Source organism: Trypanosoma rangeli, assembly GCF_003719475.1.
Source record: "Trypanosoma rangeli strain AM80 chromosome Unknown Tra_15.4_contig_00113, whole genome shotgun sequence".
NCBI classification, from domain to species: domain Eukaryota; phylum Euglenozoa; class Kinetoplastea; order Trypanosomatida; family Trypanosomatidae; genus Trypanosoma; species Trypanosoma rangeli.
The window spans coordinates 1-27224 of NW_021705858.1; the positions used below are offsets into that span (position 1 = coordinate 1).

The 27224-nt window shown below is 50.7% G+C and overlaps 15 protein-coding genes across 15 annotated transcripts in view, besides 20 other annotated features; all 15 read right to left on the minus strand.

Annotated features, from left to right (window-relative positions):
- The first annotated feature begins 8 nt into the window (after positions 1-8).
- Positions 9-29: a microsatellite.
- Positions 30-605: 576 nt separating this feature from the next.
- Positions 606-647: a microsatellite.
- Positions 648-661: 14 nt separating this feature from the next.
- Positions 662-1750, minus strand: TraAM80_04046 (putative cell cycle sequence binding phosphoprotein (RBP33); the record flags this gene model as incomplete). Its single annotated transcript, XM_029380990.1, has 1 exon — positions 662-1750. The coding sequence occupies one exon, from the start codon at positions 1748-1750 to the stop codon at positions 662-664; it is 1089 nt and encodes a 362-aa protein (XP_029239135.1).
- Positions 1751-1874: 124 nt separating this feature from the next.
- Positions 1875-1898: a microsatellite.
- A 159-nt stretch (positions 1899-2057) lies between these two features.
- TraAM80_04047 (uncharacterized protein) lies at positions 2058-4352 on the minus strand (the record flags this gene model as incomplete). Its single annotated transcript, XM_029380991.1, has 1 exon — positions 2058-4352. One exon carries the CDS (start codon positions 4350-4352, stop codon positions 2058-2060), a length of 2295 nt encoding a protein of 764 aa, XP_029239136.1.
- A 405-nt stretch (positions 4353-4757) lies between these two features.
- Positions 4758-4782: a microsatellite.
- Positions 4783-5186: 404 nt separating this feature from the next.
- Positions 5187-5972, minus strand: TraAM80_04048 (uncharacterized protein; the record flags this gene model as incomplete). Its single annotated transcript, XM_029380992.1, has 1 exon — positions 5187-5972. One exon carries the CDS (start codon positions 5970-5972, stop codon positions 5187-5189), a length of 786 nt encoding a protein of 261 aa, XP_029239137.1.
- A 561-nt stretch (positions 5973-6533) lies between these two features.
- TraAM80_04049 (stromal membrane-associated protein) lies at positions 6534-7604 on the minus strand (the record flags this gene model as incomplete). Its single annotated transcript, XM_029380993.1, has 1 exon — positions 6534-7604. The coding sequence occupies one exon, from the start codon at positions 7602-7604 to the stop codon at positions 6534-6536; it is 1071 nt and encodes a 356-aa protein (XP_029239138.1).
- Positions 7605-7788: 184 nt separating this feature from the next.
- Positions 7789-7831: a sequence feature (A-rich).
- A 69-nt stretch (positions 7832-7900) lies between these two features.
- Positions 7901-7944: a microsatellite.
- A 111-nt stretch (positions 7945-8055) lies between these two features.
- Positions 8056-8091: a sequence feature (A-rich).
- A 71-nt stretch (positions 8092-8162) lies between these two features.
- On the minus strand, positions 8163-9389 carry TraAM80_04050 (putative phosphomannose isomerase; the record flags this gene model as incomplete). Its single annotated transcript, XM_029380994.1, has 1 exon — positions 8163-9389. One exon carries the CDS (start codon positions 9387-9389, stop codon positions 8163-8165), a length of 1227 nt encoding a protein of 408 aa, XP_029239139.1.
- A 363-nt stretch (positions 9390-9752) lies between these two features.
- Positions 9753-9811: a sequence feature (A-rich).
- A 37-nt stretch (positions 9812-9848) lies between these two features.
- TraAM80_04051 (putative PIF1 helicase-like protein) lies at positions 9849-12398 on the minus strand (the record flags this gene model as incomplete). The annotated part of the gene is made up of 1 exon (XM_029380995.1): positions 9849-12398. The coding sequence occupies one exon, from the start codon at positions 12396-12398 to the stop codon at positions 9849-9851; it is 2550 nt and encodes an 849-aa protein (XP_029239140.1).
- Positions 12399-12555: 157 nt separating this feature from the next.
- Positions 12556-12584: a sequence feature (A-rich).
- A 41-nt stretch (positions 12585-12625) lies between these two features.
- TraAM80_04052 (uncharacterized protein) lies at positions 12626-14107 on the minus strand (the record flags this gene model as incomplete). The annotated part of the gene is made up of 1 exon (XM_029380996.1): positions 12626-14107. One exon carries the CDS (start codon positions 14105-14107, stop codon positions 12626-12628), a length of 1482 nt encoding a protein of 493 aa, XP_029239141.1.
- Positions 14108-14220: 113 nt separating this feature from the next.
- Positions 14221-14263: a microsatellite.
- A 112-nt stretch (positions 14264-14375) lies between these two features.
- Positions 14376-14412: a microsatellite.
- A 33-nt stretch (positions 14413-14445) lies between these two features.
- Positions 14446-15309, minus strand: TraAM80_04053 (uncharacterized protein; the record flags this gene model as incomplete). The annotated part of the gene is made up of 1 exon (XM_029380997.1): positions 14446-15309. One exon carries the CDS (start codon positions 15307-15309, stop codon positions 14446-14448), a length of 864 nt encoding a protein of 287 aa, XP_029239142.1.
- Positions 15310-15389: 80 nt separating this feature from the next.
- Positions 15390-15510: a sequence feature (A-rich).
- Positions 15511-15607: 97 nt separating this feature from the next.
- Positions 15608-17626, minus strand: TraAM80_04054 (uncharacterized protein; the record flags this gene model as incomplete). The annotated part of the gene is made up of 1 exon (XM_029380998.1): positions 15608-17626. One exon carries the CDS (start codon positions 17624-17626, stop codon positions 15608-15610), a length of 2019 nt encoding a protein of 672 aa, XP_029239143.1.
- Positions 17627-17733: 107 nt separating this feature from the next.
- Positions 17734-17768: a sequence feature (A-rich).
- A 226-nt stretch (positions 17769-17994) lies between these two features.
- Positions 17995-18666, minus strand: TraAM80_04055 (uncharacterized protein; the record flags this gene model as incomplete). Its single annotated transcript, XM_029380999.1, has 1 exon — positions 17995-18666. One exon carries the CDS (start codon positions 18664-18666, stop codon positions 17995-17997), a length of 672 nt encoding a protein of 223 aa, XP_029239144.1.
- Positions 18667-19071: 405 nt separating this feature from the next.
- Positions 19072-19095: a microsatellite.
- Positions 19096-19128: 33 nt separating this feature from the next.
- Positions 19129-19827, minus strand: TraAM80_04056 (putative chromosomal passenger protein; the record flags this gene model as incomplete). The annotated part of the gene is made up of 1 exon (XM_029381000.1): positions 19129-19827. The coding sequence occupies one exon, from the start codon at positions 19825-19827 to the stop codon at positions 19129-19131; it is 699 nt and encodes a 232-aa protein (XP_029239145.1).
- Positions 19828-19979: 152 nt separating this feature from the next.
- Positions 19980-20003: a microsatellite.
- Positions 20004-20022: 19 nt separating this feature from the next.
- Positions 20023-20049: a microsatellite.
- A 160-nt stretch (positions 20050-20209) lies between these two features.
- Positions 20210-22387, minus strand: TraAM80_04057 (uncharacterized protein; the record flags this gene model as incomplete). Its single annotated transcript, XM_029381001.1, has 1 exon — positions 20210-22387. The coding sequence occupies one exon, from the start codon at positions 22385-22387 to the stop codon at positions 20210-20212; it is 2178 nt and encodes a 725-aa protein (XP_029239146.1).
- A 497-nt stretch (positions 22388-22884) lies between these two features.
- Positions 22885-24825, minus strand: TraAM80_04058 (uncharacterized protein; the record flags this gene model as incomplete). The annotated part of the gene is made up of 1 exon (XM_029381002.1): positions 22885-24825. One exon carries the CDS (start codon positions 24823-24825, stop codon positions 22885-22887), a length of 1941 nt encoding a protein of 646 aa, XP_029239147.1.
- A 78-nt stretch (positions 24826-24903) lies between these two features.
- Positions 24904-24937: a microsatellite.
- Positions 24938-25098: 161 nt separating this feature from the next.
- Positions 25099-25145: a microsatellite.
- A 9-nt stretch (positions 25146-25154) lies between these two features.
- On the minus strand, positions 25155-26039 carry TraAM80_04059 (NAD+ synthase; the record flags this gene model as incomplete). Its single annotated transcript, XM_029381003.1, has 1 exon — positions 25155-26039. One exon carries the CDS (start codon positions 26037-26039, stop codon positions 25155-25157), a length of 885 nt encoding a protein of 294 aa, XP_029239148.1.
- A 311-nt stretch (positions 26040-26350) lies between these two features.
- Positions 26351-26382: a microsatellite.
- Positions 26383-26435: 53 nt separating this feature from the next.
- Positions 26436-26494: a sequence feature (GA-rich).
- A 702-nt stretch (positions 26495-27196) lies between these two features.
- TraAM80_04060 (uncharacterized protein) overlaps positions 27197-27224 on the minus strand; it is a gene marked incomplete at both ends in the record, with an annotated part of 897 nt that continues 869 nt past the window's right edge. Inside the window, one exon of the mRNA XM_029381004.1 lies at positions 27197-27224. This exon is cut by the window's right edge and continues 869 nt beyond it. Coding sequence (XP_029239149.1) covers positions 27197-27224 — 28 coding nt within the window.

Genomic DNA, 27224 nt, shown 5'->3' on the forward strand with positions numbered 1-27224 from the left:
ATAACACGTAATAATAATAATAATAATAAAAGCGGAAGTATTGGGATGAGGCACCCTGTTTCACTGCCGTATTGCAAAACAAACATGTCTCATCATCTTTCGCCCATCAAATTCCTCCGTCTGCGTCCGGCTGTCTTTGTGGTGACGTATTCAAACGTGTGTGTGACTCCTCATGAAAGCAGCAATGTCGTGGGTCCAACTACAAAGAGATAACACGCAGCAACACTCCTCAGCAGGTGCACACTTGCACATAAGCCGTCAGACCACGAGGCTGGTAAAATATAATACGAAGAAAAGAAAGAAACACCCAAACGAAAAAAAAAGGAAAAAAAAAAGAATGGAGCTTGAAGGTATTTCTATATTGTCTATGATGCTGGATGCAATGCAATCCTCTGCTCTGTGAAGTCACTAACGTAGTTAGACCCAACACAAACAAATGCATACGCGTATGCATATAAATATCAAAAAGAACCGAATAAGTGCACCACTCCCTGATTATACCGCATATGCTTCTATGATAATGGGAATGACGAAGCTGTCATGCTCCCCAGTGTATAGGTGTTGGCGATACAGAAGTGGGACACACGTGCGCCCCACCACCTTAGCACACACATACACACACATAAAAAAAAACACGCACACACACAAGGGCACAACCCCTCTATCTTAATGGTGGGTGCAGTCCACTTCTCCGGTATTGAGCTTTGTCATCCTTGGACATGGCCCCGGCAGGCACGACGTTCTTCACGGCATTGTTCACATTCTGCAGCCAAATGCGCACACCAAAGATGCGGTAGAGTTCGCTGTTAAGATGCCGAAAGTCAATGGAACGGGAGGACTCATAGTAAAAGCTGATCTTCTGCTGGTCAAACTGGTACTCACAGTCCACCACATCCATTTCAAGCCCAAGACGTGCGACAATCTCGCGGCATGTCTTTAGCGCAAGATTCTCGTTCCGGGAAATCTCACCAAAGAGGCGCTCGACCTCCTCCTCACTTGCAACTCGCAAAACACGACTGATATCGGACTTCATTCGGGCAACATTCACCACCGTGTCGTCCAAGCTCTCCTCGCGAACAAAGCAGCCCTTTTCCGCACTCCACTCGCTGCACTGGTTCACAACACCGCAGTCATACCCCCGGTCACCCTGTACTATGGCGTACTGGCCTGGGACAATAAAAACATTGCTCTCGCAGCGCTTCACACGTTGGCATTTGAATTCCACCAAGAGAATGAAACAGTCATACGTTGGCCAACTATGCTGGTCGGCAACATGCCCCCCACCTGAAGCCGCGAGGGCAAGCGAGGGAGACTTCTTACGATTATAGGGTTTTGCCTCCATCTCCCTTGGCGCCTCCGGAGTTGGTACTCCGGATGTTGTTGTGTCAGTCAGCTGAGAATCCCGAGCGGCATCGCCCCAAGGCGGATGGGTATGTTGTTGTTGAGTAGCAACGTTAACAGCAGAGGCCACTTTTTTCTCCTCCTTGTATAAAGCAGAACGCAGGGCTTCTGGAGACTCCACCAAGTGCCTTGGAAAAGACGACTGCGACTGCTGAACCACAAGCGCAGATAGCAAATCATGTATGGCGTCAAATTTATGCGAGAGCTCATCCACCTTTCTTGACAGTTCCTCAATGATGGCACAAGTTACGACGGGCATCCCCTCGGACTTGTGTGTTTCAGTCTGCAAAGCAGCCCGGCGCTTGCTCGGTGCCTTATTTGTCACATCCTGAAATGAACCTGACTCCATGTCCTGCAATTGCTTCAAACTCGCCACTTCTTTAATGCATAAAAGTCAACACAAGGCAGGAAGAGTATGCATAGACCAGAAAGGGACAGTCACCTCTGCCCAACAATGGGCACAAGACGGCGCAATATATATATATATATATATATATTCAAAGAAACCAACTCTATCCTCACCACAAACAGAGGTACAACAAGCAGGTAATATATATGAAGAAATATCATCCGAGACATTCTCATGGGGGCCCAGTCACACCTTCCATGCAGAACCTTCCCAACTGCCCATACATCCATAAAACACTGTAATGTGTTCAATGGAACATGGAGGTGGTTACTTGCATCCCACTTTCTCCCTCTGACAGGTAAAATGGTTGCGTTGAGTCTACCTCAGCATCGTCGTTGCCTTCCGCCGCAAAACCAATCCAAAAAAGGAGAACATCTTCAAGGCGCTGCATTAGTGCAGCTCGCCTCTTTGCATGCGAGACCTCATCCCCCAATAGCGGAGGTTGGATTGTTTTGGTCACTGGTGTCACCTCTGCAAGTTGCAGGAATGGTTTATCCGTGTGAAACGAGGCAGCGCTCTCCATGTGAAGATAAACGCCGGACAGTCGCGCCACGTGGAAGTATAGCAGCTCGACATCCAACTCGGAGGTGTCAAAGGGCACCTGCACACCATACAAACTCTCCAACGCGGGACCCAACTCCTGTTTCCAGAACTGCTTTGCTTTGGCGCCTGAAGATTGCAGCAGCCCCAGGAGGAATTCCTGACAGACGGTCTTCACCTCATCCTCTCCCTGCGCTGTGCGGCGGAGCTTTTCTCGAAGCAGCCGCACCGCGGTTCGTGCAATCATCTCAACCTCACAATAATGTGCCACGGCAAAACGGGCCGCCTGCGGAATACGATAATAAACAAATGGAAGGAAACGCATATTGAGTCCATGTGCATGGAAAATTGTGGTAACGGATGGCTGGAGTAAAAGACCCTTTGGCCCCCGAGCCGTGGTGCCACATTTCACAGCATTGCTGAAGAGACGCGAGTTCTTCCTCTCTTCTGACAACCGCTGTGTGTAGCAGTGGGAGCAAATACAACAGCACCTGTCGATACTACGGCACACCACAAAGCGCAGCTCATTCTCCATCATGCGAGCGCACAGTGTACACGGCACTGGGTCTTGTCGAGGAACGTCAACCGCCTGATGAAGGCCAATAATTGCCGCTACAGCAGGGATCAACGCATCCCGCACCCACTCTGTTGCCTCCATCACATCCGCGTTATCTTCCGGACTCGCCGCGTTATGCACAAAAGCATGTGGACTCAAAGGTTTACCGTATGAAAGCAAAAATTCGGGCCTAAAACGCAACGTCGCCGCTCCATCGGCGTTGTCTTTGCCACTAATAAGTAATTCACAAGTCGGAAGAAAGGGCGAGGTGATCACGACATACAGTCGCTTATCGTGACCCGCCACAACCGGCATGCCTAGCGGCATTGCAACCGGAATCACATCCCCCGTGGCCAGCTTCACATTTTGCTTCTTCAAACCAAGCGCCTGTCCCAGATCCTGCAGCTGGGACTTGACGAGCTCCGGTGTGTCCAGAGCGTATTCCTGCTCCTTCAGAGAGACAAGATGCACAATATTTTTCACCTCAAGCGGAGGAATACCCATCACAAGGCAGCGGAAACCGCAAAAGGTAATCAGAGCACTTGGCGGGGAATAAAGTAGGCGCTTTGAACCCTCCAACGCAATAAGCCGCATCGCCTGTATAACTTGCGACGCCTGTCGCCATGCATCTGCGTCACCGTTGTAATTCCCACTTCCATCATCAAGGACAAACCTTACAAGAAGATTATTGTAAAGAAACGAGTCAAGGGTGCCATGTATCGGCCCCTTCGTCACACGATCTGAAGGGGGACGCTGCATGTCTGTAATGACCTTGAGCGCCGCCTCTTCAGCGGCCTTTACAAATTCTCGCATAAATGTATGCAACTCATCACTAGCAGAAACGCTCTGGTCCCATCTCCCAAACAGTATCAGCTCGACGAGACGTTGATACTCTGCATTCCAATTTGGTCCCTTGTTGCACACGGCAGATAAACTGCGCCAGCCCTCCTCCAAGAGCCGTAGCTCACGCAGAACAGCATCATTTGATGGAACAACCCTTGAATTCACCTCCACTGGGATCACAGCACGACGCAGCACGGCTGCCTCGTTCTGCCAGTCAGGCTCAGAAGATCCCTGGGCAACCACACCCTTATCATACACCCTCTGCCATCTCGCGTAGTCGTCATGAGTTACTATTTCCCTCACAGTCGACAAAAGTGCCCAGACAGTGCCACCCTCAGACGCCTTCAAAGCAACCCACCAGCTTCCGAATGGATCCATGTAGCGTTGAAGCTCGCGGATAACGGTGCCAGACGGCACCTCACCGACCACGTCACCGAGCGGTCCGTGGTAGAGTGGAGCAGTGTCCCCATGCAACTGCCAGTAGATGGGCGCTGCTCGCCTCGCCGCGCCCACGGAGGATTGCAACGGCACCGATGTATTGCGACCACGCGCCGCCAATTTCCGCCTGTCACTCCCCTGCTTGAGGGGCGGGAGTCGCACCATACGGAGAGGAAGGGGGGCAAACACAAAACTCCTGGCTACGTATTACAAGGAAAGGACCCACGTAAGGGAAAAGAACACAGGAAGTAAAGAAAGAGCGTCCCCAGGACCCACAAAAAAAAAAAAAAACATTACCCGCCACGCCGCGTCCTGAAGGCGGCCCCACCTCTGCCAGAATTACTGGAAACACGCGTTCAGGGAGATGAGGCTACTGGAGAACGGAAAAAAATAAAAAAGAGAAGCTGCCCACAAACGCATATCCCTCCCCTTGCACACTCACTCGCGAGCCTTTGGGAGCTGTGAATGATGCAGCGCCGCACACCCCACAATGAACACCAGTGACCGTGGTTTCCTCCACGATCAACACAAGGTCGTAAGGAAAAAAAAAAAATCGGCCACCTACAACCAACGCACACACACACATACACACACAAGGCAGCCTCAAACAATTCAGTTGTTGCTCCCCCAGCAGCAGCATGATAACCAGAACTTTCGCTAAACTCCACGTGTCTAAAACTGTTCCTCTTTTCTCCGCGAAATCCACAGTTGCCACGCCCACACTTTCTCGCACACTGAGCGGTACACGTCTCTCCAGGCTTCACAAGCACTGCAAGGAACAACATTCCACAAACAATAACTTTTACCTCCTCTCGGTTACAAACACAACGCTCAAGTAAAAAGCAAGAAGAAAAAAAAAATCGAAAACTCAACGGAGAAAACGTGAATCAATCATACATGGGACGAAAAAGACATGTTACTCAAGCAAAACCAAAAAAGAAGACCAAGAAAAAAAAAGTGTTGCAGACAACACAGAAAGCACTCAGGACCCTGCCCAACTCACACCATGGAGCACGTCTGCGCCATTCCTGCAGGTTTGGCAAGTTGGTTTAGAAATTCATCCTCCATCACTTTTCCTGTCATAAGTTTTCTGCAGTACGCCTCACTCACTGCAGCTGACGTTGAAAGGCCATCGCCGAGGAACTGGCGAACATCCACGTTGTATTCCAGGACCATCTGTAGACGCAGCTGCTGTTTTGTCATGCGAACTGCTGGGCGCGGTGGTGGGGCACTTTTATTGCGTCTCTGAAACGCATTAAGGGCCTCCGCCTGCGACTGCAGCATGCTTGAAACATACTTCCACAAAAAGCAAAATAAAGCCACGACGTCTTGCTCACGCAGTGGCAAAGTTTTTTTGGTCTTGGAGACTGTTGTATCAGGTGTCGTTGACGTCTGCGCCTCCGCCTCTCTTTGAGAAGACACAAGAACCGTTTTGCCCCTTTCCGAGTCCTTTTTCTCCTTTACAGACTTTATTTGTGTGGATGCACGCACCAGACGATCCTTCAGGACGCCAAATGCCATCTGCATAAACACATGGTGAGAGAGAGAAACGGGGATGGGATCCCCGACGACCAAGAAGTTTGGGCACTGACCCGCAGACGATTCCGGGTCCCGCTCGTACCACAGAAGAACGTAATCGCAGCGCAGCGTGTTTTGTAGCCGCTGCTGTTCATAAAAGTAAGGCGATGGACCACGATTCCTCCGCCGCGGCGAGGCATGCGGGTGCGGTTGCTGCTCTTGTTCTCGCGAAGTCCTTTCCAACTCCGGCAAGGCCGGCTGTGCCATGTTCGTCATTTCCAAGAAACTTACCGAGATATCTGCAAGGAAAAACAGCAGCCAGAAAACGCACCAATGAAAGCAAAGCCCTTCCCTGCCTCAGCTCTACACTCTCTCTTGGCCGTGCGGCTAAAGCAATACCTCTCCCGCGACACACGCACATACACGATGGAGTGAAGACCAAAAAAGACAACACCAAAGCAACGGATGGGCAGGAAAGCAAATGGCGTCGGCACACACACACACAGACAGCGGCACTTTATTATCAGATATGTTACCCAGTGAAAAAAAACGGAGGTATAAAAAAAAAAGCGTTCTCATTTTAATTCCATCGAGTTCTTCTCGCTTGCAACAGCTTTACATGGGAATGGGGCCTGTAACAAAGTATGAGGACCACGTGGATTCCCACTAACTTCCACGCGGGGAACTCATGTCACCGTCCAGCATCATAGCAAACTGTTGCTGTAGATCCCTCACCTGATTTTCCAGCCTCTTTTGCATTTTTTGACATGAAGAAGAAGGCTGGCCATCGTTCACATCCCCCCACTCTGGTAACGACAACTGTTGTTGTTATTGTGGATGTGTTGCGGCCGGTGGCGACCGGGCCAGAAAAACTTTTTCAAAGGGGTCAAAAAAAGTTCCGACAGTTGACCCATTCGCTCGCGAAGGAAGTAAAGGGCTCCACACACGCCTCTCACGGGGATCCTCCACTGTCCCCTCTTCGCCCCGCATCGGCATGTGTTCAGCCAAAAAAAGAGCATCCAGCATGTCATGATGTTGCCTGCCGTCCTCATTCAACTCAGGCAGAGAACCAAAAGTGTCCACACCAACGGGGTTGCCCGCGGCGTGACGCGTCACAGAACTGCCGCAGTCTCCGGTAAAATCCCTCCCCGGCTGGTTTGGTGTGGCCGACATAAAAGCAAAGGCGCTGCCCCGCGCCTGTGCCCGTGTCGCGTGGGATAATCCCCCAAAAAGACCAGGCATACAACTTCTTGTTGAATCCGACACTTTGCTCACGGTGTCAAAAAGCATTAGGTCCGGTGGCATGTGGCTAGTGCACTGTGTCCCCTGCCGCTGCGTTCCCTGCTCCTGCGGACCGCCCATGTTGCCTTCTTGACTCTGCGCCTTCATCACGTTCTTATCCTTCGATCCTCGTGGCTGTAGTTGCAAATCATCCAACTGCAAGACCCCTGTTGCCGCGGCTTTAGCTGCTGGTCGCACTTGTTTCTGTACGGAGGCGTCGGGAGGTTTGTAAAACCGTTTTTGTTCGTACTTTATGCGAATCCACTTGAACAGCAGCTCGGAGTCCTCCGTCTCTAGTGGCTTTCGGTGGCCTGCAGGAATCCTCGCCTCCCAGATTGCCTTAGCTTTCACATTGCCCATTGACTGCATAAAGGCGACCTGCTCCGGCTCCCAAAAGTCCATGGTGCAGCTCTTCACTTTGCTCACGTGAACGCCGAGCTGCCGGTGCAGTCCGCTGCACCGCAAGCAAAGAAAGACGCCCAAGTTGGTGCTTGCCCACGTCGGATTCCGTGCCTGGCAGTCCATGCATTCCTGGTTCTCCTCCAGCCGCAGCAATTCACACAGCACGCGGTGGTGTCTCTCCCGCACCGCCTTTGATTGTGACGGCATGGAGGCCATGGCTTCGTCTACCGCCACGTTCCCCCACACGTCCCTGCGAGAGGAAAAGAAACGGGGGAGAAGCAACAGCAATAGAAACGAAAAAAAAAAAAAAGCAAGTGAAAAACGTGTCGCACGTCAAAAAGAGCAGGTCGACAAGGAAGAGAGTAAAAAATCCCACATACTCAGCACACACAAAACTGCCAAGAAACAAAAAAAAACAAAAAAAACAAAAAAACAAATAAAAAGACGAGAAAGTCCACTACAATATGGTGTCGGTTTGAATTTGTTCTCTTCCCCCTTCCAACGGTTTGTCTTTTTTTTATTTATTTGTGCATGTTCATTATTTATATTTTTCTTTTCCCTCCCCATTTAGTGCCCGAGATACCGCGTCCCTTTTGAGCTCATCAGTTTTTTCTTCCCCTCCCGACTACTCCAGCCACCCCCTATCCCTCGTTTGCAGCTGCCCCGGAAAACACAAAAGAAAAAAAAGAAAAAGAAAAAAAAACATTCACTTTTGCTTCCCCTACTCCGTCCTGCGTTTGGCATCATGCGCTGCCCATATAGGCTCCTTCGCGTCTACATGTGGGCAGGAGGTGGCGGGAGGTCATTCGTGGAGGCGACGAACAATACACAACTTCCATCCGCCTCGCACGTTAACGTGCCGTATGGAACTGCAAAACAGTCGCCTTTGGTCACCGGCGTCCCATTCACGACACCCTTACCGGCCACACAGAAGCCCAACCCAACGCTGGGAAGCTGGACACATGTTTTGCCTTTCGTCTGTGCCACATGCTGCAGGCGATAGAGAGAAAACTCGGGAAACCGCGCCGGCGGGCAATAACGTTGTACCTCCCATGATTCCTTTCCGGCAGCCCGATGACGCTCATACTTTGCCCGCTCCAAGCCATCGGTATTATAACGTAGCATCCCCAGCAACGTGGGAACATCCTTCCATTTTGGTGTCAGGCCAGCACGCACAACATTGTCACTACTGGCCATAACCTCCACGCCATCTCCGTGGAGATACGCATGTGGTTCACTGTCCTCCAAAAACAGACCCTGACCGGGCTCCATCTGCACGTAGTTAAGGAAGTACACCATCCAGCACCCAATATCATCTGGATATTGTGACATAAGACGCAGAAAGAGACGATCTTCCATGGAAGCCGCCTCGCCCTTTACTCTCACAGCCGCCGCATGTTCTCTGAGAGCCTTCGTCTGCAACTCGGGATTCACATCATAAACAACATGCATCATGGCCTTGATAACACTCGTTTCCTTCTCCTTCGTTGAGACAGTGGTGACCTTTCCAAGCAGCGACTTCAACGGCTTTGCAGATTCCACCAGACGAAGAATTTCATGTAACGGGCGAAAGCAACAAAGGGCCTCAAATCGTGTAAGTGCCACAAGTAACTCTGGTTTGTGGTTCGGGTCCTTGTATTTGCTGGGGTTTTCGCGGTGCAGCTTTACTGCCAATTGCTTACAGGGGTGCGCCTGTATAGAAAGCGCCGTCTGGACCGATAGCACTTTGAGCAGGAACGGCACCTTGTCGCGGAACTCCGCTGTTCGTTGCTGTGCTGGGGAGAAGAAGCGCGTGGCGACGCTCGGTTCGCGGAGATAATCCTCCAACAGCTGCCCGGATTGCAGGTGTGAGGGACAATTCACGTGCGTCCCAACCCACAACTCCGCGTACCTGCGGGTGTCATCCGTCTCATGCTTCATCTTCGCCACAAAACTCTCCGAGGCGGTCTTCCCCCAGGCGTAGTGCTGAACGCCGCAATCTAACTTCACGTAACCCGTCATCGTGCTGTTGTCTTTGAAAAGAGGATGGAAGCGGCTAGTAAACAATTTTTTTCTTTTAAAAAAAAACTGTTTTATATTTAGCTACACACAGAGAGAGACGCAGGGAAAACCCACAGGAGCGTAAAGAAGCAGCGGCAACAACAAAAACCGCAATCAGCCGCAGCGGCCGACCACGTCTTTAAAAAATCAATGCAAGACATACACATATATGTGTATATTATTACTGCTGCCTTTCAGTTCACCCGGTAGCCCTTGGAGAAAAGAGGGTGTGTTACAGGCGGAGAAGCAAAAATGAATTCCCGTGAAACCTCCCAAAGTGTTCAACAACAAAAAATAATTTTTAAAAAAAACACGCCAATTCAAAAAAATAAAAAGAAAAGGAGAAAAAAAGAGTCAGAAGTAAAAGCAAAAATAAAAAAAAACATTAAACCCCCTCCAAACAGGCACACCAGCACTTCATCAGCATTCACCACCAAACATTCTGCGTGGTGTTTGGACATCTTTGATTAATGAACGCCATTTCTGTTTCATGCGCCCAGAACAACGACGCCTCCACTCTGCGCTGAACAACGAAAAATATGGCAAAGGCGTAGACAACTTGGCAGCTCCCTCAGGTAATAGACGCTGCTCCTTTACTTTGTGCGTTCGCTTCCACGTAGTCCACTTCGCCGCCACCTCGGCCACAGGCGGAATACCGGACATAAAACGCAGAGCACCTCTGTTAACAGAGACCATGCGGGGCGAGACATTGATCATTCGAAACTGTGAAAATCGTTTCACACGGCTTGCAGCAACGTATATGAGGTGATCGCAGGGGAAAAAACCGCTGCCGTCAAAAAGAACCGAGTGGTCAAACGTCAGTCCCTGAATCTTGTGAACTGTGTAGGCGTACGCCGGGGTGAGAGGCATGACCGTGATGCGCACCACACAGATGCCCTCGCGCCGTTCCGATTGCAGCGGAAGGGAAATCCACGGGATGGCCACTTCCTTGCCATCCAAGTCCATCCGCACAACGGGAACAATCGTCCCTGCATTGTCATTGCTGCCGGTCCCCTGCACCGCCCGCGTCGGAATATGTATGCGGTTCGGGTGTCGCTTCGAAGACTTCAATGAGGAATACTGCTTCGGTGACAAGAGCACTTTGAGATTCATGGGAAGAAGGTGTTCAACGTGACGCAGCTCCTGGAAGCTGACAACAGTCCCAAGTGAGCCGTTCACATAACTTTGGTTGAGGTTACGCAGCAGCATGACGCGGCATCCCACCTTCAGTCGCTTGTGCTGCAACACGGGATCGCGTTGCATAACTTTGGCATATCGCCGCTCTAGTGAGAAACGAAGAAAACGCTTCAGAAAGTCGATCTTTCGCGTTTCCCAAAGAATTGTTCCCCAGTGTTTACGGGCCGCCGCGGCATCCTTTGAGTTGGCGAGAAATTTTTCGCCAATCACAGATCGCAGCGCATCCATTGAAGCCATTGCCACCCGCTTCTTAGATCCAACGAAGCAAACATACACGGATAAGTGAGGCGAGTAACGTGCAGGGGCGGGAGGTATCATAATCCGTACATCACCGCATTGTTTGCACTTCGAGCATAACTGGCGTAACAATTCCTCCGCCTGGCGCCGCCACTTCGCAGAGCTCATCGGTTTGTTGCGGAAGTGAATCACGAGCAAGTCAGGGTAGGCCCTTCCACCGCCCGTCCTGCACCCCCTCGTGGGTGTCGCCGACCCACTGCAAGTCGTCACCTGCAGCTCACTCTTAAAGTAGCGTTCCTCACCGTTTAACTCAAGCATTTTTAAAGCATTGAACGCCGCCACGGCCCTTTTCACTGGAAACAGTCGGATGGCGTTAGGGTCCTCGGGGTTGTGCAGAGCAGAGCGCGACAACCGGTGCGTCAGAACCCCAAAACGAAGCTTGTTCAAGTCCTCAAGATAAGACGGGTCATCCATCTGACGCACGGGCTCCTGCAGCCGCAGATGCAGCAAACAGTGCTGAAAAACAGGGCTTTCGTAAGCCGGACAATCACAATACTGATGCAAAAACAGGCGGCGGTTCTTCACAGAGGAAATACCATCTTCACGTTGAATATGGTGCCACGAACCTTCACGGGGACACGCCTCTTCTGCCAAAAGGGTGTGCTGCTCCGGCCCTTGCAAAATCCCCATGGGTGCAGCACCCTTTTTTTCCACACCTGTGCAGAAGATACGATCGCCCTTGTCCCTTAACCACAGACGACCGTGCATGAGTTGCAAGAAGTCACCGGAAAGTATAACTTGGATTCCACCAAATGGTTGATGTTGGGATCTCCCAGGAGCTGCGCGGGCCGCCAAGTCCAAAGCTTCAATATGGCCAGCATGCAAAAGTGACACCTCATCCACGATGATAACATCCAGCAGCGCCAATGACTCGGGATCATACCAAATGTGGGATGCCGCCTCAGCCACCGGTGTCTCCTTATCATCGTCAGAGGTGACAGGAACACCAAATGTGCTATGAAAGGTATTCCCATTAATTCCAAGTGCAGCTATACCTGTGGATGCCGTCACGGCCACATTTAAACCTTTTGCTTCAAGTTCTTCTGCTATGCAGCGCAGCAAAAAGGACTTTCCTGTACCAGCATCACCACCAATAAACAAAGGAGCTCCATCCAATGCAAGCTGAAGCACGGCCCGCTGCTCTGCAGAAAGACACTTCTCCGCCGTTTTTTTGCCTTCTTCTGCGCAAGTCTTTTGTCCATCCTCCCTTGATCCATCGTCTTTCCCAAAATCCGGAATTTTACCAAATAACTGAGACGCATACGGTAGTTGTGATGATTGATTTTTATCGTGCATCAGGCAAGACGGGCTCCTCACACCAAAGACACCTCCACACGGTGCCATACCGCTTTGGCTCCCATGCGTGTTAGCTGAGATGATCACTTGGTGAGCTTCACTGCGGATGCGCTTCTGCAGCAATTCGGGCAAAGAAGCGATGCTTCGTCGCAACAACACTCTTGTGGCTGCAAACACCATGATGCTATTGTCTCTGGGTGCAAAGCAAAGGAGCCAACAGAAAAAAAAAAAGGTTTAAAAACGCAGATGGTAGGTTTGCATTTACCGATTCCATTGAAAATGTAAACAAGGTGCCCAACCACGGGTTCCTCGGCATATTTATTCAACGGAGATTCCAAAAAGAACAAAAATAAAATAAAAAACATATGATCTAGTCATAAAGGACATATCTAATAGGCAATTCCACCTTACTGCTTCGTGGCGGCACGCCCGGCAGATGAGGATTGACGCAACGGCAACGACCGTGACGACGACCTCGTAGAGGCTGATCTCTGTGCACGTGATTGCCTCTTGCCGTTTAGTTTCATTGCGGAGGAAGAACGTAGTTGAAGATTGGCACGTAGCTCAAGAAGCTGCTTGTGTTCATCATGTGAAAGGTAGATGGAGTGGCATCGCGCTTCTGGCAGTGCACTCTCCCCTGTTTCCCCACGGGACACGATAATGCCACGCAAGCGCATAAGCGCAAATACCTCCGCGCCTGTCAACACATCCAACACAGTTCTTTGAGGAGTCGTTTTGAGCGGAAGTGCGGGTTGGGCAACTCGGCAAGGACTTTCCTGCCGAGAACCAACGACGCTAGAACGACGCGGTGTCTGGAGAGGTTGCCTCTGGGATGAGCGATTCGCGGAGCCCTCGCTGTGAACGACGGAGGAAAAACGTGCAAAAACCTCTCTCATCACCGGTTTGGGGGCGACGTGTTTCTGACGGTGCCCTTCGCCATTCAAAGAATGCGACAACGATGCCGCCCCCGGTGAGGCTGGCGATGCAAACTGTTGCTTGACACGGCGAACGGCTTTGGTCGCCGCCCGCACGTTCGGGGTGGTTGCCTCCACAGTTGGCCGCTTTGGCCCTTCATGTGCTTGTTCTCCACAACCCCCCAACTCTGTCTGCACCGTGTCGCTCACTGCATCGTCGGGCACACAGACGGAAACTCTAGGCTGGGTCTTTTGCCACTGTTCCTGTGGCTTTAGCGACGGTGACGGCGACCGCGCAGTGCTCTCTTCGCTGGAGTGCAGGCTTCTGCTTACAACTGACTTCCGCAGCTTCTCCCGCAAACGCGCCTGAACTGCCTGCAAAGGATCAAACCCGCTGCCCCGTTCCGGAGTCAACTGCGTCATTGGCGCTGCTGCGGCACGCACGTCAAAGCAACGCCCAAAACAAGAAGAGGCTGATTGGGGGGAATCAGACGAATATAATGGGGCCCTCCTCACAGGTCTGGCTGACGGCTGCTGAAAGGACGCGACCGACGTCACTGCAGCTCCGCAATATTGCGTTGTTTGGTCCGCCGGCGTCGAATCGTAATACGCGTGTCCATGCGGGGCCCCTTGCGTCCTCTCTTTTGACAAAAACGAAGCTGTCTTACTTACTTTGCAGCCGAGCCGCTGTGGTGTTGGGTGACAGCTCTCTCTCTGCGCCGCCTCACGTTTGGCCAACTCTACCAGGCGGTTCATATCCCCAGTTGGCGCGGGCACTTCACTCTTAACTGTGACGTTCTTGTTGACATCGCGCTCCACCAACGGCGACGTTCTTCGCCCAGCCTCTTTTATTGCGAAAACTGCGGGCGGGCACTCGGTGTCTTCATCATGCTGAAAACTCAGGCTGAGGTTTGCCAGACGATGGCGTACCTCATTTATTTTACTCTCCACCTCCGTCAACCGCGCTGAAGACATAAACCCGCCCCTCGCAAGCACGCAAAATGAAGTAAGAAATATAATGTGCCTGTGTAGGGAGGCGTGTCTAGACACGCGCAGCCATAACGAAAAACAAAGTATAAAAACAAGGCAAAAATAAAATAAAATAACAAGAATAAATAATAATCATAATAAAACAAAGAGACATGAATTGCAGCGGCATACGTAGATGCATTACAGATATACGACCGGAACATTATTATTATTTTGTTTCGTTTTTAAGACTTAACTTCAATGGGCGTTGGTGACATCAGCAAGCTGCAACAACAACAACAACAACAGCAGTACATGTTCGCAATGAACGCACCAGCCCATTGTCACCTAAACGCCACTCGCCTAATTTTAGCTTCCAGTTCCCACCACACTGGCAAAAATCGCTTTCCATGCTCCAGAGCATTGATGATATCCAAGTTATCAATAAAGTCACTCTCAAAAGCATTGCGTGTTGACTTCCTGCCGACGTGACGACGGTTCCCGTGCACCGCTTGAAGCATCTGGCGGTCCCCGCTAAGCACAATCACCGGCACATGCGTCATTGCCTGCGCAACCTGCAAAATCACGCCATCCGCCCCTTGTCGCTGGCCACCGCATGGAGTAAAATGACATCGGCCCTCAGAGACAAGTCGCTGCCAGATACTACGCCTTCTGCCAGTTGGATGCTGACATTTTGGGTTGCTCGCTTTCTTGGGGGTGCTTCGCAAAACACCCTCCGGACCCGGAAGTTCGCCGTGGTACCGCGCGAAGCAGGAGCCAAAAAAACACCACACAAACATATGCTCAATTACATCAAATCCTCCGTTCCTTATCGCCGACGTGGGGGGCGATCTGAACTGATTAAAGCCGTAGTTGTCCAAGTCAAGCAGCACCACAACCATCGCTTTATCACCGCTGCTCTGCCGCAACTTGGTCAACTGTGTGGAGACGCGCAGGGTTTCGCAGCGCACACAGTGGCACTCGTTGCTTAGCCACGAATCGCCATTTATAAGCCGGGCGTCGTACAATGACGTGGCGTCATCGGCTGTGCCTGCCACACACGAGAAGCCCACCTCACCCGGCCTATGCAAATGGACAACACCGGCCGGCGCACTGCCCTCCAGCTCGTCAGGGCAATCGTGGGAGTCACTGTCCTCAGCTAAACCGCGAGCACTGTCTCCATCCTCAAACTCAACCTCATCAAACATAACCCACAAGCGGCGAAGACTGCCTAGAAGGATGAGCCACGCCTATGAAACAGCGGATCCCATACATTTATATGCGCCCGAAAAAAAAAAAAGAGAGACAAAAGCAAACAAACAAACACAAAATAAAAATAAAAAATTAAAGTCAAAAGGCACAAGATCATAACATCCAACGCAGAAACAAAGTTAAGAACAAAAATAAAAGCGCAACACGGACACCACGATCATCTCCATGAACCAAACTCGGAGGTTTTTATGCGTTCCCATAGCGCCGCTTAAGAAACCGTCAGACAAAACAACTTTACTCGCCGTGTGACCGTTTTTGCCCCGCTTTCTTTCCAGTTCCTTCCACAGTACAATGACAATTACAGTGGGCATGGCACCCTTGTTCCAGGTCAACAAGTCCCACGTGGCGAGTGCCAAGTGCACCTCTTCCCTCACCCAAAAGGAAATCAATCCACGCATCCGTTACAAGGTCAGCCATAAAGGCTGGCGACAGCCGCCGCAATTCTCGATAGTGCGAATGTAGCGCAAGAACCAAATCCTCCGCGGTCACAGTACCGTCTTTTAAACGGCACAGTGAACGGCAAAGACAACTCAGCAGGCTGAGCATACACATTGTCCAATGCGACAAGATGGCGGTGTTGGTGTCCCCAGCAAGCTGATGCATCTGCGTAAAGCCTCTCTCCAGTGCAGGAAGCAATATTCGTCTTGCATCCATCGCAAATGATACCGCATCGCAAAGAAGCAACAACTGTACCTTTGAAACATCAGTCTGTACTGCAAGAAGAGCTGGGGTGAGGGCACACATAGGAGTACTAGCAGTCGCTGCAGTTGTCCCTGCGGCTGCCTCACAGCAGAGGTGTTGAATGCCGCTAAGGAAGGTGTTCACGGCGGTATATTGCACCCAATCACACACTTTTTTTTTTGCTTCCCCCTCCAACTGTTGTTTTACATCACTAGACAAACGCCGTGAGGCAACCGCAGTAAGATACACCCCAAGGCATTGCTGAACAGAGAAGCACACTGCCTTTACAGCCTTCAAGGCACTCATCACATCCGCTGCGGTTTCATCATGGCAATAATGAAACAACACCCACTTCAGGAGTTCGGTATGCCGCTCCAGCACAAAAGTCCAAAGGTCTGGATCGAGGAAGAGCGGAATATCGCCCTGTTGCCGCCTATGCGTGTATTTTTCAAACCATTGAAGAAACAGACGAAGGGCAACTCCTACACGTGCAAGATCCACCGTCGCGGGAAAAGGCTCATTATCCAATATGCGGCGCATTGTGAGGGCAAAAGCCAAATCCGGTCTACCCTCTTTTTCGTGCAGGCATCGGAAAAGAAGGTCACATAACTTGTTTCCGGCAGCATCGTAGAGGTCTGCGTCCGATGTTCCCCCCCTGTGTCGCTTCATCTCGTACTCAAACAAATCAAGAGCTTTGCGACACCACACCCCTTTGAGTGTATCCTGAGCCTTCTTCTCCAGCGTTCTTGTCTTCCCTTCGTTTACCTCAAAGGAGTGGTACTCGTCAAGGAGCCCTCCGCCCTCGAGATCAATCGAAGGAACGCCAAAATCTCGTTTGAAACTGCGTCGCACAAGAGCCTCCGCTGCCTTTTCATCCTGCTCCAGCAGGAAGGTGTCGGTAAGCCACTGACGTTCGCTTCTACCAACCATTGCGTAAGAGTCAAAGAGGTGTGCGGCGTCGTGAGCAAGACGTTGGAATTCGTAAAGTGCAGAGAAGCAGCGGCGTCTGAGACGAACGAGGGACAAATCAACGTCCTCGGTGCTGCCTTTTTCCTCCTCCTCCAACAAGGGCCCCCCACTGCCATACACACCACTTACACCGTCATCCACCTCGGATGCCGTGTCGGCGGCGAGAGACGCCAGATGCGACTCCAGGCGGGCGCCAACACTTCGCCAGCATCCCCAGAAAGCGACAGCGTAGCATTCTTGTTGCGATACAAACAATTGACGACACAGCGTGGCGAGGGGTCCTGCCTCGGCACTGGATGAATCACCCATGAAAAAGCACAGCCCTTCACGCCACTGTCGCCAACGACTAAGAGGAATCACCGTCAGTTGCACACATTTATAGTAAATATTGTGGTAGTGGCGCACAGACTCACACGCGGAATGAACCGACAAGGATGCCACAGTAGGCAAGATGGCAGTGTCATGCTTGGCCTTTTCCAGCGTCTCGAGTGCTGCCTCCCACCTCTTAAAGGAGAGGCAAGGAGGACCGCTTAGCAAGTCGGATCCAATGGAGCAAAACTTGTTTACCTCTTGTCGTGAGCGAATGTTGCGGAGGGCGGCCATTCTGTACTCAAGAGACGTTGGCAAACGTATAGCAGGATCCGCTCGTCTTGCTTCTCAAATGATGCCTGCCCGCTAAGCAACACAACCTCCAAAACACACAAAGCCCCAACAAAAAAACAAAAAAAAACAAAAAAAAGAATAATAGCAGCAACCAGGACACGACAATACCTTTGCAAACTGTCATTTTTACTGTTGTGTTTGCGTCATTTCTCTCTCGCTGTTTTTCATTCGAAGTGCTCCCAGTGTGAGCAGGTTCTATGCGCCTCAGTGAAGTTCTATATGTATGTAGGCAGCCACCCTTTTTCCGGTGGTGCGTACATGACGAAACAAAAAAAAACACATAAAGTTTAAACTGTAGAATTGTCCTCTCATTTCTTCGTGCACGCCATCTTCGTAAAGAAATCGGAAAGCTTCATCTGGACTCGTGGCTTCGGTGCTGCCTCACCATTCTTCGCCCCCGTCGTCACAGCCGGGGGGGTGTCAGTGTTCTTAACAACGTCAGCAAACAACGTGCGAGAAACAGGGCTTGCAAGAACCGCAGAGCGCGGCGGGCCACCGAGTGTGCCAAAGGAAGTGGAATACGCCCCCTGTGTCATTGGCGTGCTTGACGAGGTATTCCGCATGTCTTCGGGCGTACTACAAATATCCTGCGAGACGTCCACGACGCATTTAGCAACCGTCTTTGGTGAATTGTTTTGTCCATCCGAAAAATTAAGTGAAACCTGCGACGGCGTGAACCCGGAACGTCCTCGGAGTTGACGTGGAGAGGCGTCCACAAGCTTCACAGACGCTCGCTCCGCCCCAAACGCAAAGGCTGCCATCTTCTCCATACCATTTCCACCACGGAGCGGAATCTCAAGCGGGGCCGAGAACTCTCCGATAGTATTGATGCCTCTGCTGGAAATGTGTCCCTCCTCGCTCTCCTGCTGAGTCACCTCCGTTTCCTCCCTGTCCCTTGCTGTCGCTGTTTGTGTGTGATGTTCAACCCGCGTAGCCTTGCGCGGGGGAACGTAGTCCTCATCGTCAAGTAGCAACCCCATCCTTCGCACCTTCACCCGCGACAACAACAGTACGAAGTACAAAAAAAAACCGCCAAAGAGAAGCAATCACAAATAGTTCTATCCACAAAGTGCATCCCCTATTTTTAATCAAGGGGAGTTACTCACCGCCCACAGAAGAAGTAAGAAAGTGCGGGGGGCAGACACGGCGAGAGAACACCGTGGATGATGAGAGGGGAACAGATTACAGGCTCAAAGAATTAAGCGCCAAGGGCACAAGTACAGAAAGAGAAGCCGAACGTAAATAAGCCGCGTCACACGTGAAGACAATCATCACGAAGCGGCTCTTCTAGTGAGTCTAGTGTAAAAGCAGTCGTACAAAAGCCAGCTACCCAAAAAAAAAAAAGACGTGCTTCAACATTGATTGTACGGCAGTTCCCCCCCCCCTTTTTTTTTGTTTTTTTGTTTTTTAAGGGCGTCTAGTGGATTAAAACACGCAGCACCTCAGAAAAGTAGCGGCGACTTATTCAAAAAGGAATCCGCTGGGGAAGCCTCCAATGGCACATTAAACCCCTTGAACTCTGGCGGGGTACCGAAAAGAACCTCTCTGGACGTCTTTTTCGTTGACGATTGCATAATGGTAGAACGGTCATCAGATGAAAGCGTCGTCTTACCGTCCGTGGCGGTGTAGCCGTGCATCCCCGCTGCAAAAGCGGGAGAGACAGTTTTTGGTGTTTGCTGCCCCTCCGGCTGCAAGTGAGGTGCCCTTGCGTTGGTCTTCATCACAGAAAACTCATTGTGATGATCTACGGCACCATTTTTGGCCTCGGTGAACGAGGAGATGACGGCGGCGGCACGCCAGTCTGATGTCACCTTCTCCGTCTTACCACCCTTCTTTGCAACCGCAACAGCTCCGCCGCGTATAATCTGCATCCCCTTCGGTAAACGAGGATCCACCTTGACCTTTATGTGTCGCTGCGTCATCGCGTTGAAGTGGTCCACGATGCGCATCACTTGCTTTCGGTAATAGCGTTCAAAGTCCTCCGAGCTCTGCGGTTGAAGCGCCAACTCCGCCATCTCTGTAGAGATATTGTACCTCTTTTGTAGTGTGTAGTTGAGGCGGGCCCCGTGATGCTGCAGCGCGCTGGGTTCACGCGGGAACGTGCGAAGCCCATCAAAGTATTCCCCGCTGTTCGAAAGCATGACCCTCCAATCCTTATGTTTTCAGTGTTCCTGGTCTGCCAGACCCTTCTCTCTTTTTCCTTGTCTGATGTATGCCCTGTTGTGCGTGGGAAGGGGAAGGCTTTTAAAAAAGCCCCTGAAAGCAGTCCTTCCTTCCAAAGTGTAGCAGAGGCAATAATAATAATAAAAAAACAATAGAAAAATTAAAAGTAGCTCCATACACACACACCACACACACACACAGCAGGCGCGTGACTTACCCCACACAGGTTGCAGAAACCAAAAAAAAAAAAAATCATAAGCACCCTCCTACGCAAAGCATCTACAACAACTCCCTCACTTCATTTATCCTGTATCCAACCTACCCCAGACCATTCGAAGCTACAAACCCACTGGATCCGATTCATAAAGCATCGCAGAAGGAATTCCGCTCAAAAATAGCAATGCTCCGTTCGTCTTTAAACGTCAAGGCAAACCGCTCCCCTCCATCGGCAATGGTTGTACACATCACCCTGTTGGCAAGAGGCGTAGGCAGTCCATTGGGCATCGTCCCGTTATTGTCCTTCGCAGCTGGCAGCTTCCACCCCCGTTCAAAGGCAGCACTCAGCTCGACGAGAGTCGTGCGACCGCCATTCTCCACTTCGCAAACTAGTGCTTGAGGGTCCACACGGTAATATGCCAAGACATCTTCCCCAGTCACATGACCCCCAAGAAGAGGTTGCCAGACCGCTGCTGCACCGTCGTACAACCCGGTGACAACGGTGCCAGAAATATGATCCACCACAATGGGAAAGCGATCAAATATGGCCTCGTTCTCAAAAAGTAAATCCAAGTACGGTGAAATGTAATCCATAACAGGCGCAGTGGAGCAAGGCACATCTGGTCGACGCAGATCCCAGAGTTTCAATGAAAGATAGTCACGGCTCACAATATAGTGAGCGCCCACGAAATTAGCGCCAGATATACTACAAAGAACATCACTGTACGCCTCATACTTGGAAAGTGTGGCGTCCTCCACAACGCGAATGGAGGTGGCATACTGACATTGCGAGCGTGAACTTGTCTTGCGCAGGTCCCCTATGCCGAGGACTCCAGAGTTCTTACCAACCAAGAACAGGGAGCAGTGCGTAGGGCTAAAAGCAACGGAAGTGACCAATTCCTCCAAGTCGTCCATACACCCTGACGGAGGCCGGCAGTCCGTGACGCACACCCCCTTTGAAGGCTCGCAACTTTCCAAGTTCCACCAAAAAACTTGCAGGTCATCGGCGCTCAGAAAGGAATGACCATCCGCGCAAACGCTAAGGTCTTGCACAGGACTAGTGTGGCACCCTGCAAAAACGCGCGCAGGAAGAATGGGCGGTGAAGGTGTGGCACGAGAGAAATAGCGTGTTTGAGCGAGCTGCCTCCCCACCACTGCCTCCATGGAGGGAAACACATGAAACGGTGCAACTCCCTCGCGCTGAACCCGAAACAGCTTGATGACCCCCTCATTTGCAGTCAAGTAGCTTACTGTATGTGGAGACGCTTGAGGCAACAGAAAACGAACAACCTTGACGGCTTGGGAAATGGTAACCGAGGTGAGACAATCCATTTCCCGCACATACGCCTGATGACTGTGCTTTCGCACCGGCGGCCTATGAAACCCCGCAAGATCACGGTACAACATAGAATTATCTGAGGGAAGCGATGTGCTATAACTCATCAAATCAGCGTCGGTTTGACTGCGACTCCCAAGGGTGGCGTTAGACTTGCTCTTTTGCACATGCGTCATCGGGGATTGTGTACGCGTTGTGTGACACACATCTAGTTCCGAATAAGTGACGCGCCCATTTGCGTCACCAATGCAGAGGGCAAGAATAGGAGAGCCATGAACAGGGTCAGGCATCATACACATCGTCATTGTGCTGATGCAGCTCTCTACAGTCCCAATATCATTCCTCACAACACTGCGGGTGACTCCATCCTCCAGACTGTCAGTGGCGTGAAGTTCTCCCGTTGCCTCATATACAGCATCATCATCAACAGCTTCTCGCACTAAACTTCCGCCACAGTCATTCACTAATGTTTCTGGCATATCCAATGGATAGTGTAATTTTTGCAGCAATTTAAATGATTTGCCTGCAAAGGGCACAGAATGGTGTAAAGCCAATTCCATTTCATCTGCTTCTTTGGCATTGGCAGTGTAATTGGGCACCCGTGCCTTCACGGTGTTTCTGCTTCCAACAGCTCCTGCCAAGGCTGAATGTGTATTGTTTGCCCCAAATCCGTACTGCCCTGTGCGGTTGCTGCCAAAGATATTTGCTGATCTGCCGTCCACCGCGTCAACGATCTCTGATGTTCCCTCGTCTAGTCTCGGTGTGGCTGCAGGAGAACTCTGCAAGGAGCGTCCCTCACGACGTCGTTGCGGCACCTCACTGCCCGCGCAAGAGGAGCGACATGACCGTGGCGAACGTAGCAATGATTCACGTGTCCGGTGTGGAGCCTCACTCTCTGCACGAGAGCTTCGGCATGACAAGAACACCTCCGCCTGAAGCTCCTGAATCTCCGGTGAGGGCGAATTCACACCATTTTCATCTGACATTCTGACGGCCACTTCTCCTTTGCTACTCCCACACTGACGCACGCACTCCTCTCACTCTCCACTGGACGGGAAGCAAAATAATTAGGTACTCTTCCCGGGATCTCCTCCCACCCCAGCGCCCAACAAACCACACAAGTCCGATAACTCCTTTACTTCTTACACAAGTCAGCTGAATAAAAACAAAAACAAAAACGCACATAAGATAGAAAAGTTTTTAAAAAAATCAGTGGCAAAACATTTAATTCTTTTAGAAGGTTGATGTAGGGGAAAACAAGGTAAAAATAGAAAGAGCCGTAGGGAGCTAAATCGGTTGAGCAGTCACGTGAGCAGCCGCTCAAATCACCCCCCTCACCCCCCACATCAACAATCAAGAAAAAAAAAACATAAAACGGACTTCTTTAACGTGTTGGTAGCAGTTGATGTCTAGTTTGCCACTTCACCCCATCCAAGCACACCCACTTTCCCGCACACAGGAGAACGCCCCTCATGCCGCCCAGTCACAGTTCCCCATACTGCTGCCGGACAAGAGCGAAGCTGGAGGCCATTCTTGCCACATACTCAGGCTTACGAGTTGTTTGTGGACGAAACGTGCTTTGCATCACCTCGTTGTGTTCCTTTAGAGCGTCCTGCTCCCTCTTCAGCTTTGCCATATGCTCCTTTCGCCGTCTTAGACATTCCTCGTAGCGTGGGTAATTCTTCGAGGTCAACAGGGACTCAACACGTGCATTGCGAGCATCATTAAGGGTGGGACGAAACGGGTAATTTACTTCCTCCGCAGCCGCTTTTTCTTGCTTCGTCCTCCGCCGCTCACGCAGGCGCACACTGTCCTTCGTCATTTCTTCCACACCACGGGGCGCCATGGCTCTGGAGACCGCAGTAATCTTCGGTTTGAAGGTACATGGATCAACGTAATGAGAGCGATGCTTCTTCACTGCTGAAGCAAGCGCAGACACGTTATTGGAATCCAGCGGAGTGATGGGACTGCGGGCGATTAACTCCTTGGCAAGCTGCACGCTGTGCTCACTAATTACAGGCCTAAAAGACGGCGTCAACTTCTTTTCCAAATTCTGCACACTACGAAACCGACTTCGATGGTGCTCATTTTGACGCTGAAGAAACTCGTCAAAGCACGCCATGCGGTATTGTCGTTCGTCCCGAGTGATCTTTTTCGCCACTTCTAACCTGTCTGAATTATTCATGCAAGCATCCGCTCGCATCTTTTGTGCCAGTGGTGATTGGTAGTCTGTTTCTATAAAAATGGACGTGTAATCCAGCCTTGGCCCAAGCACGTTGTGAAGAAATAACTCAAAGGTGTCTTCCTCTGCACCTGCAGCTGTCACTCCATCGCAGCGTTCACGAAGAGATTCTTGTTCGTCCCTTTCAAGTAACTCTATCTCCTCCCGCAAGCGAGCACCACGTAATTTATCGGCCCGATCCTGCAGTGCTTGCGGATACAGCCGTTCAAACACATTGCTCTTGTCCAGTAATGATTTTTGGAAGAGTGCGACAGAGTTTGCGGAGACCTGTGGGTGGAATGTGCACGCTGAGAGCTCCCTATTCCGAACCTCCGCCTCGGTTTGCTGTCGTTTCTCTCTTGCCCGTTCTTCCATCCGCTGCGTCACCTCAAACGATTCCTCGTAGAAGCTGTCACGAATATCCGAAAGATCTATGGTTGGCTCATTCTTCCGTCTGGGATCAGCACAGTCTGGCATGACTGCAGCACTTAAGTTCGGCACGGGGCGTGCATCAACGTAATCACCTGAGCGTCGCAGCTCTCTAACCACTTTATGCAGTTGCCGCTGGTCATCTTCCTCTCCTGCCCCGTGGACTTCTATCGTTTGCTCTATCTTTTCTTCCTCATCCTGCGTAACCTCTCGCAACTCAGGTCGAAAGTGCGAATCCGTGCGTAGCCTATCCTCTAACTGGAGCCGCAGTTGCTCCAACGCCGTGTATTGTGTGGAGGCCCACTTCTTTGACTCATGGGTGTCTCCGCGTTTCTTAAGAGGCGTTCCTGAAGGAGCAAAAGCGGCAGGGGCAGCAGACTCCAACGCATCAGACAGAGCAGGGTTGGCGTCACGCTCTCTTGAACGTCCATGCCAGTGTAATAATTTTTTTTCCTGCTCGCTGTAGATTATACCGAGAAGGCCACGCACGTCATTCCTTCGTCCATGCCTCTCGCTCGTCCCATCTGTGGCTTCACTCCCCGCACGCAACTGCACACCACCGTAGAAGGCGTCCAGGTTCAGCTTCTTGGACACCGTCCATCGACTGCTGAGGGGAGACCCAGAGGCATCCTCCGTGCCGCCGGTCATGCAGCTCTTAAATGTAGCATCATTCTCCTCGTCACTCGCCGTTTTCAACGAGCGCGGCGATACCCCTTGACGGTGCTCCACCGTCAGCGACTGTTCAGAGTCAGAGGCGCAGAAAAACTCACGCATTGCCAACTGCAACGGCCTGAGGTAACGATGAGGAGAGGCACAAGGAGCGGTAGGCGCAAAAGAGTGAGAAAAAGAAACACAATACATGTACGTATACATATATACATATATACCGTGAGAAGGGAGGGTACAAGAAACATTTGAATTTAGGACACAAGACGCACAGGACAAAAGGGAAGGGTGGGGGAGGAAGTGAGCAAGGCACGCCAGCACATCACCAACCTTCCAAACCACCAGCCGAAAACCCCAAGAAACTGCAAAGAAAAAAACCTGTTTATTTCCACCTTTGTTTTCTTCTCTTTCTTTCTTCTTCCATGCTTGGCTTGTCGTTACAAGTTGATGATGCCCGAAATTTTGTGCAAATTGCGACGATTAACCTTATCACATGCATCCCTATATTTTTCGTATTGCTGGCGAGCCGTTGTAGAGAGGGAATGCAGAAATGACTCTCGCTCGCCGTCGCTCAGGCGCATGCACCAGCCTGTATAGAGCTCCACAAAATCGTACGGAAACCCAAGTTCCTCTTCGTCCGTCTGCCCATCCCAAAGATCTGCCGAAGGAGGTGCCTGAAGCGTTTTTACTGGCACGTCAAGCTCCCGTGCCACCTGAAACACCTCACTCTTGTGTAGGTCGGAGATAACCTGCACATCAACGACACCGTCGCCTGCCTTGCAAAAATAACCCAAGTAACCGTCCTCATCCATATTCCCTGTACCCATGACAATGGCCGGAGTTCCGCCTTGGCTGTATAGCTGCGCCACGTAGTACGCTGCTGGGGTGCGCATATAGCTTCGTAGCTGTCCTCTGGCAAAGTCTTTACCGTCTATCCCAACAGCTGTCTCAATGGTCGTTGACAGCTGTTTGAAAATTTCTGTCTGATCCACAACAACCTCCACCGCCCCGCAAGAGCGAATGTTCTCCTGTCCTCTCTCAAGAGCCCAGGCACTACTGCAAATTGGCTGACAGAGACCAATATTCTTCACAATGGGGCTGTTAGGCATTTGCATCGCCCTTGAGCACAGGGCCACCACCACCGCGGAGTCAATTCCGCCAGAAACATTCGTCACACACACCTTAAGTCCATTGGAGGCCATATAGGCGTTCAGAACAGCACACTTGCGCTGAATCCACGCGGCGGGGTTGAAGCCACGCTTATTGCGATATTCTACAAGCCTTCTATGAAGCTCCTTGTGAAGGGCAAGGTCGGAGCTCATGAATATTGCAATACTATGTGTCAATATACCTGCAACATTGCCGTGGTAGTCAGACCGCAGTGAGAACAACAAGAACAACGGGAAATATAAAAAATTGTTGCTGGTGATCCCACCGTCAGGCACACAAACAAACAAATCAGACCACCAACACCATGGTACAATCCAAGTTTGTTTCAAAAGCGGATAAGTGTCAATATTGTAAGAGATACATTACTCCATTTCGTACTATACATTGCTGAAGACACACACAAAAACAACAATATCAAACGCAAATGTGTTTGATATCGAACTTGCCAAAGTGCTCAGGAAATTATACATATATATATATATATATATATATATAATAGAGAGATAAAGAATAAAAAAACTAAGCAATAACAGCACATGAGTTCCCAGAAGGAAAGTAAAAAACGCACCGATGAAGCAAATACAAAAAAAAAAATGAAAAGAGAAAGCCAGTAAACTAACGCACCCTCAGCAGTACATATATAGCAAATAATACAGGCGGAGAATGTAGATGCACTGACTACATAGATCGGCTGGTGGGGATACACCAATAACTGTGGCACCGCAAAATGTGTCAAAAAGGACATATTTCCACGCTCAAACCACTTTCTCCCCCTTTTTATCGCCTTGTCTGTGTGGGTCGTTCTCGTTTCTTCAACATTTTTCTTCCTTTTCACCACACAACAAAAAAAAATGGTCCTCACCTTATTTATACATTTCAAAGTTCACCCTGGTTAGCACCAGCATTCACATCAGTGCCCGAATTACCTGCCACAGCTGCCCCAGGTTCTTCAAGATGAGTTGGGTCAACTTCAACTGGAAACCCCACGCCACCGGGAACCTCGGCAGTAACCGCCTCATCATGAGTCAGCTTCTCTGCTGAAGGCACCTCCTTACTTGGGCACTCAGCGGCGTTCTGAATTACATCATCAGGCAAAGCATCACCCTCTTGATCAGCGTTGTGTAGGGAATCTGGTTCATGGACTGCTGGCGCTTGTTCTTCAACAGGATATTGAGGAACGTCTTGGTCAGCGTGGTGTGCGGAATCTGGTTCATGGACTGCTGGCGCTTGTTCTTCAACAGGATATTGAGGAACGTCTTGGTCAGCGTGGTGTGCGGAATCTGGTTCATGGACTGCTGGCGCTTGTTCTTCAACAGGATATTGAGGAACGTCTTGGT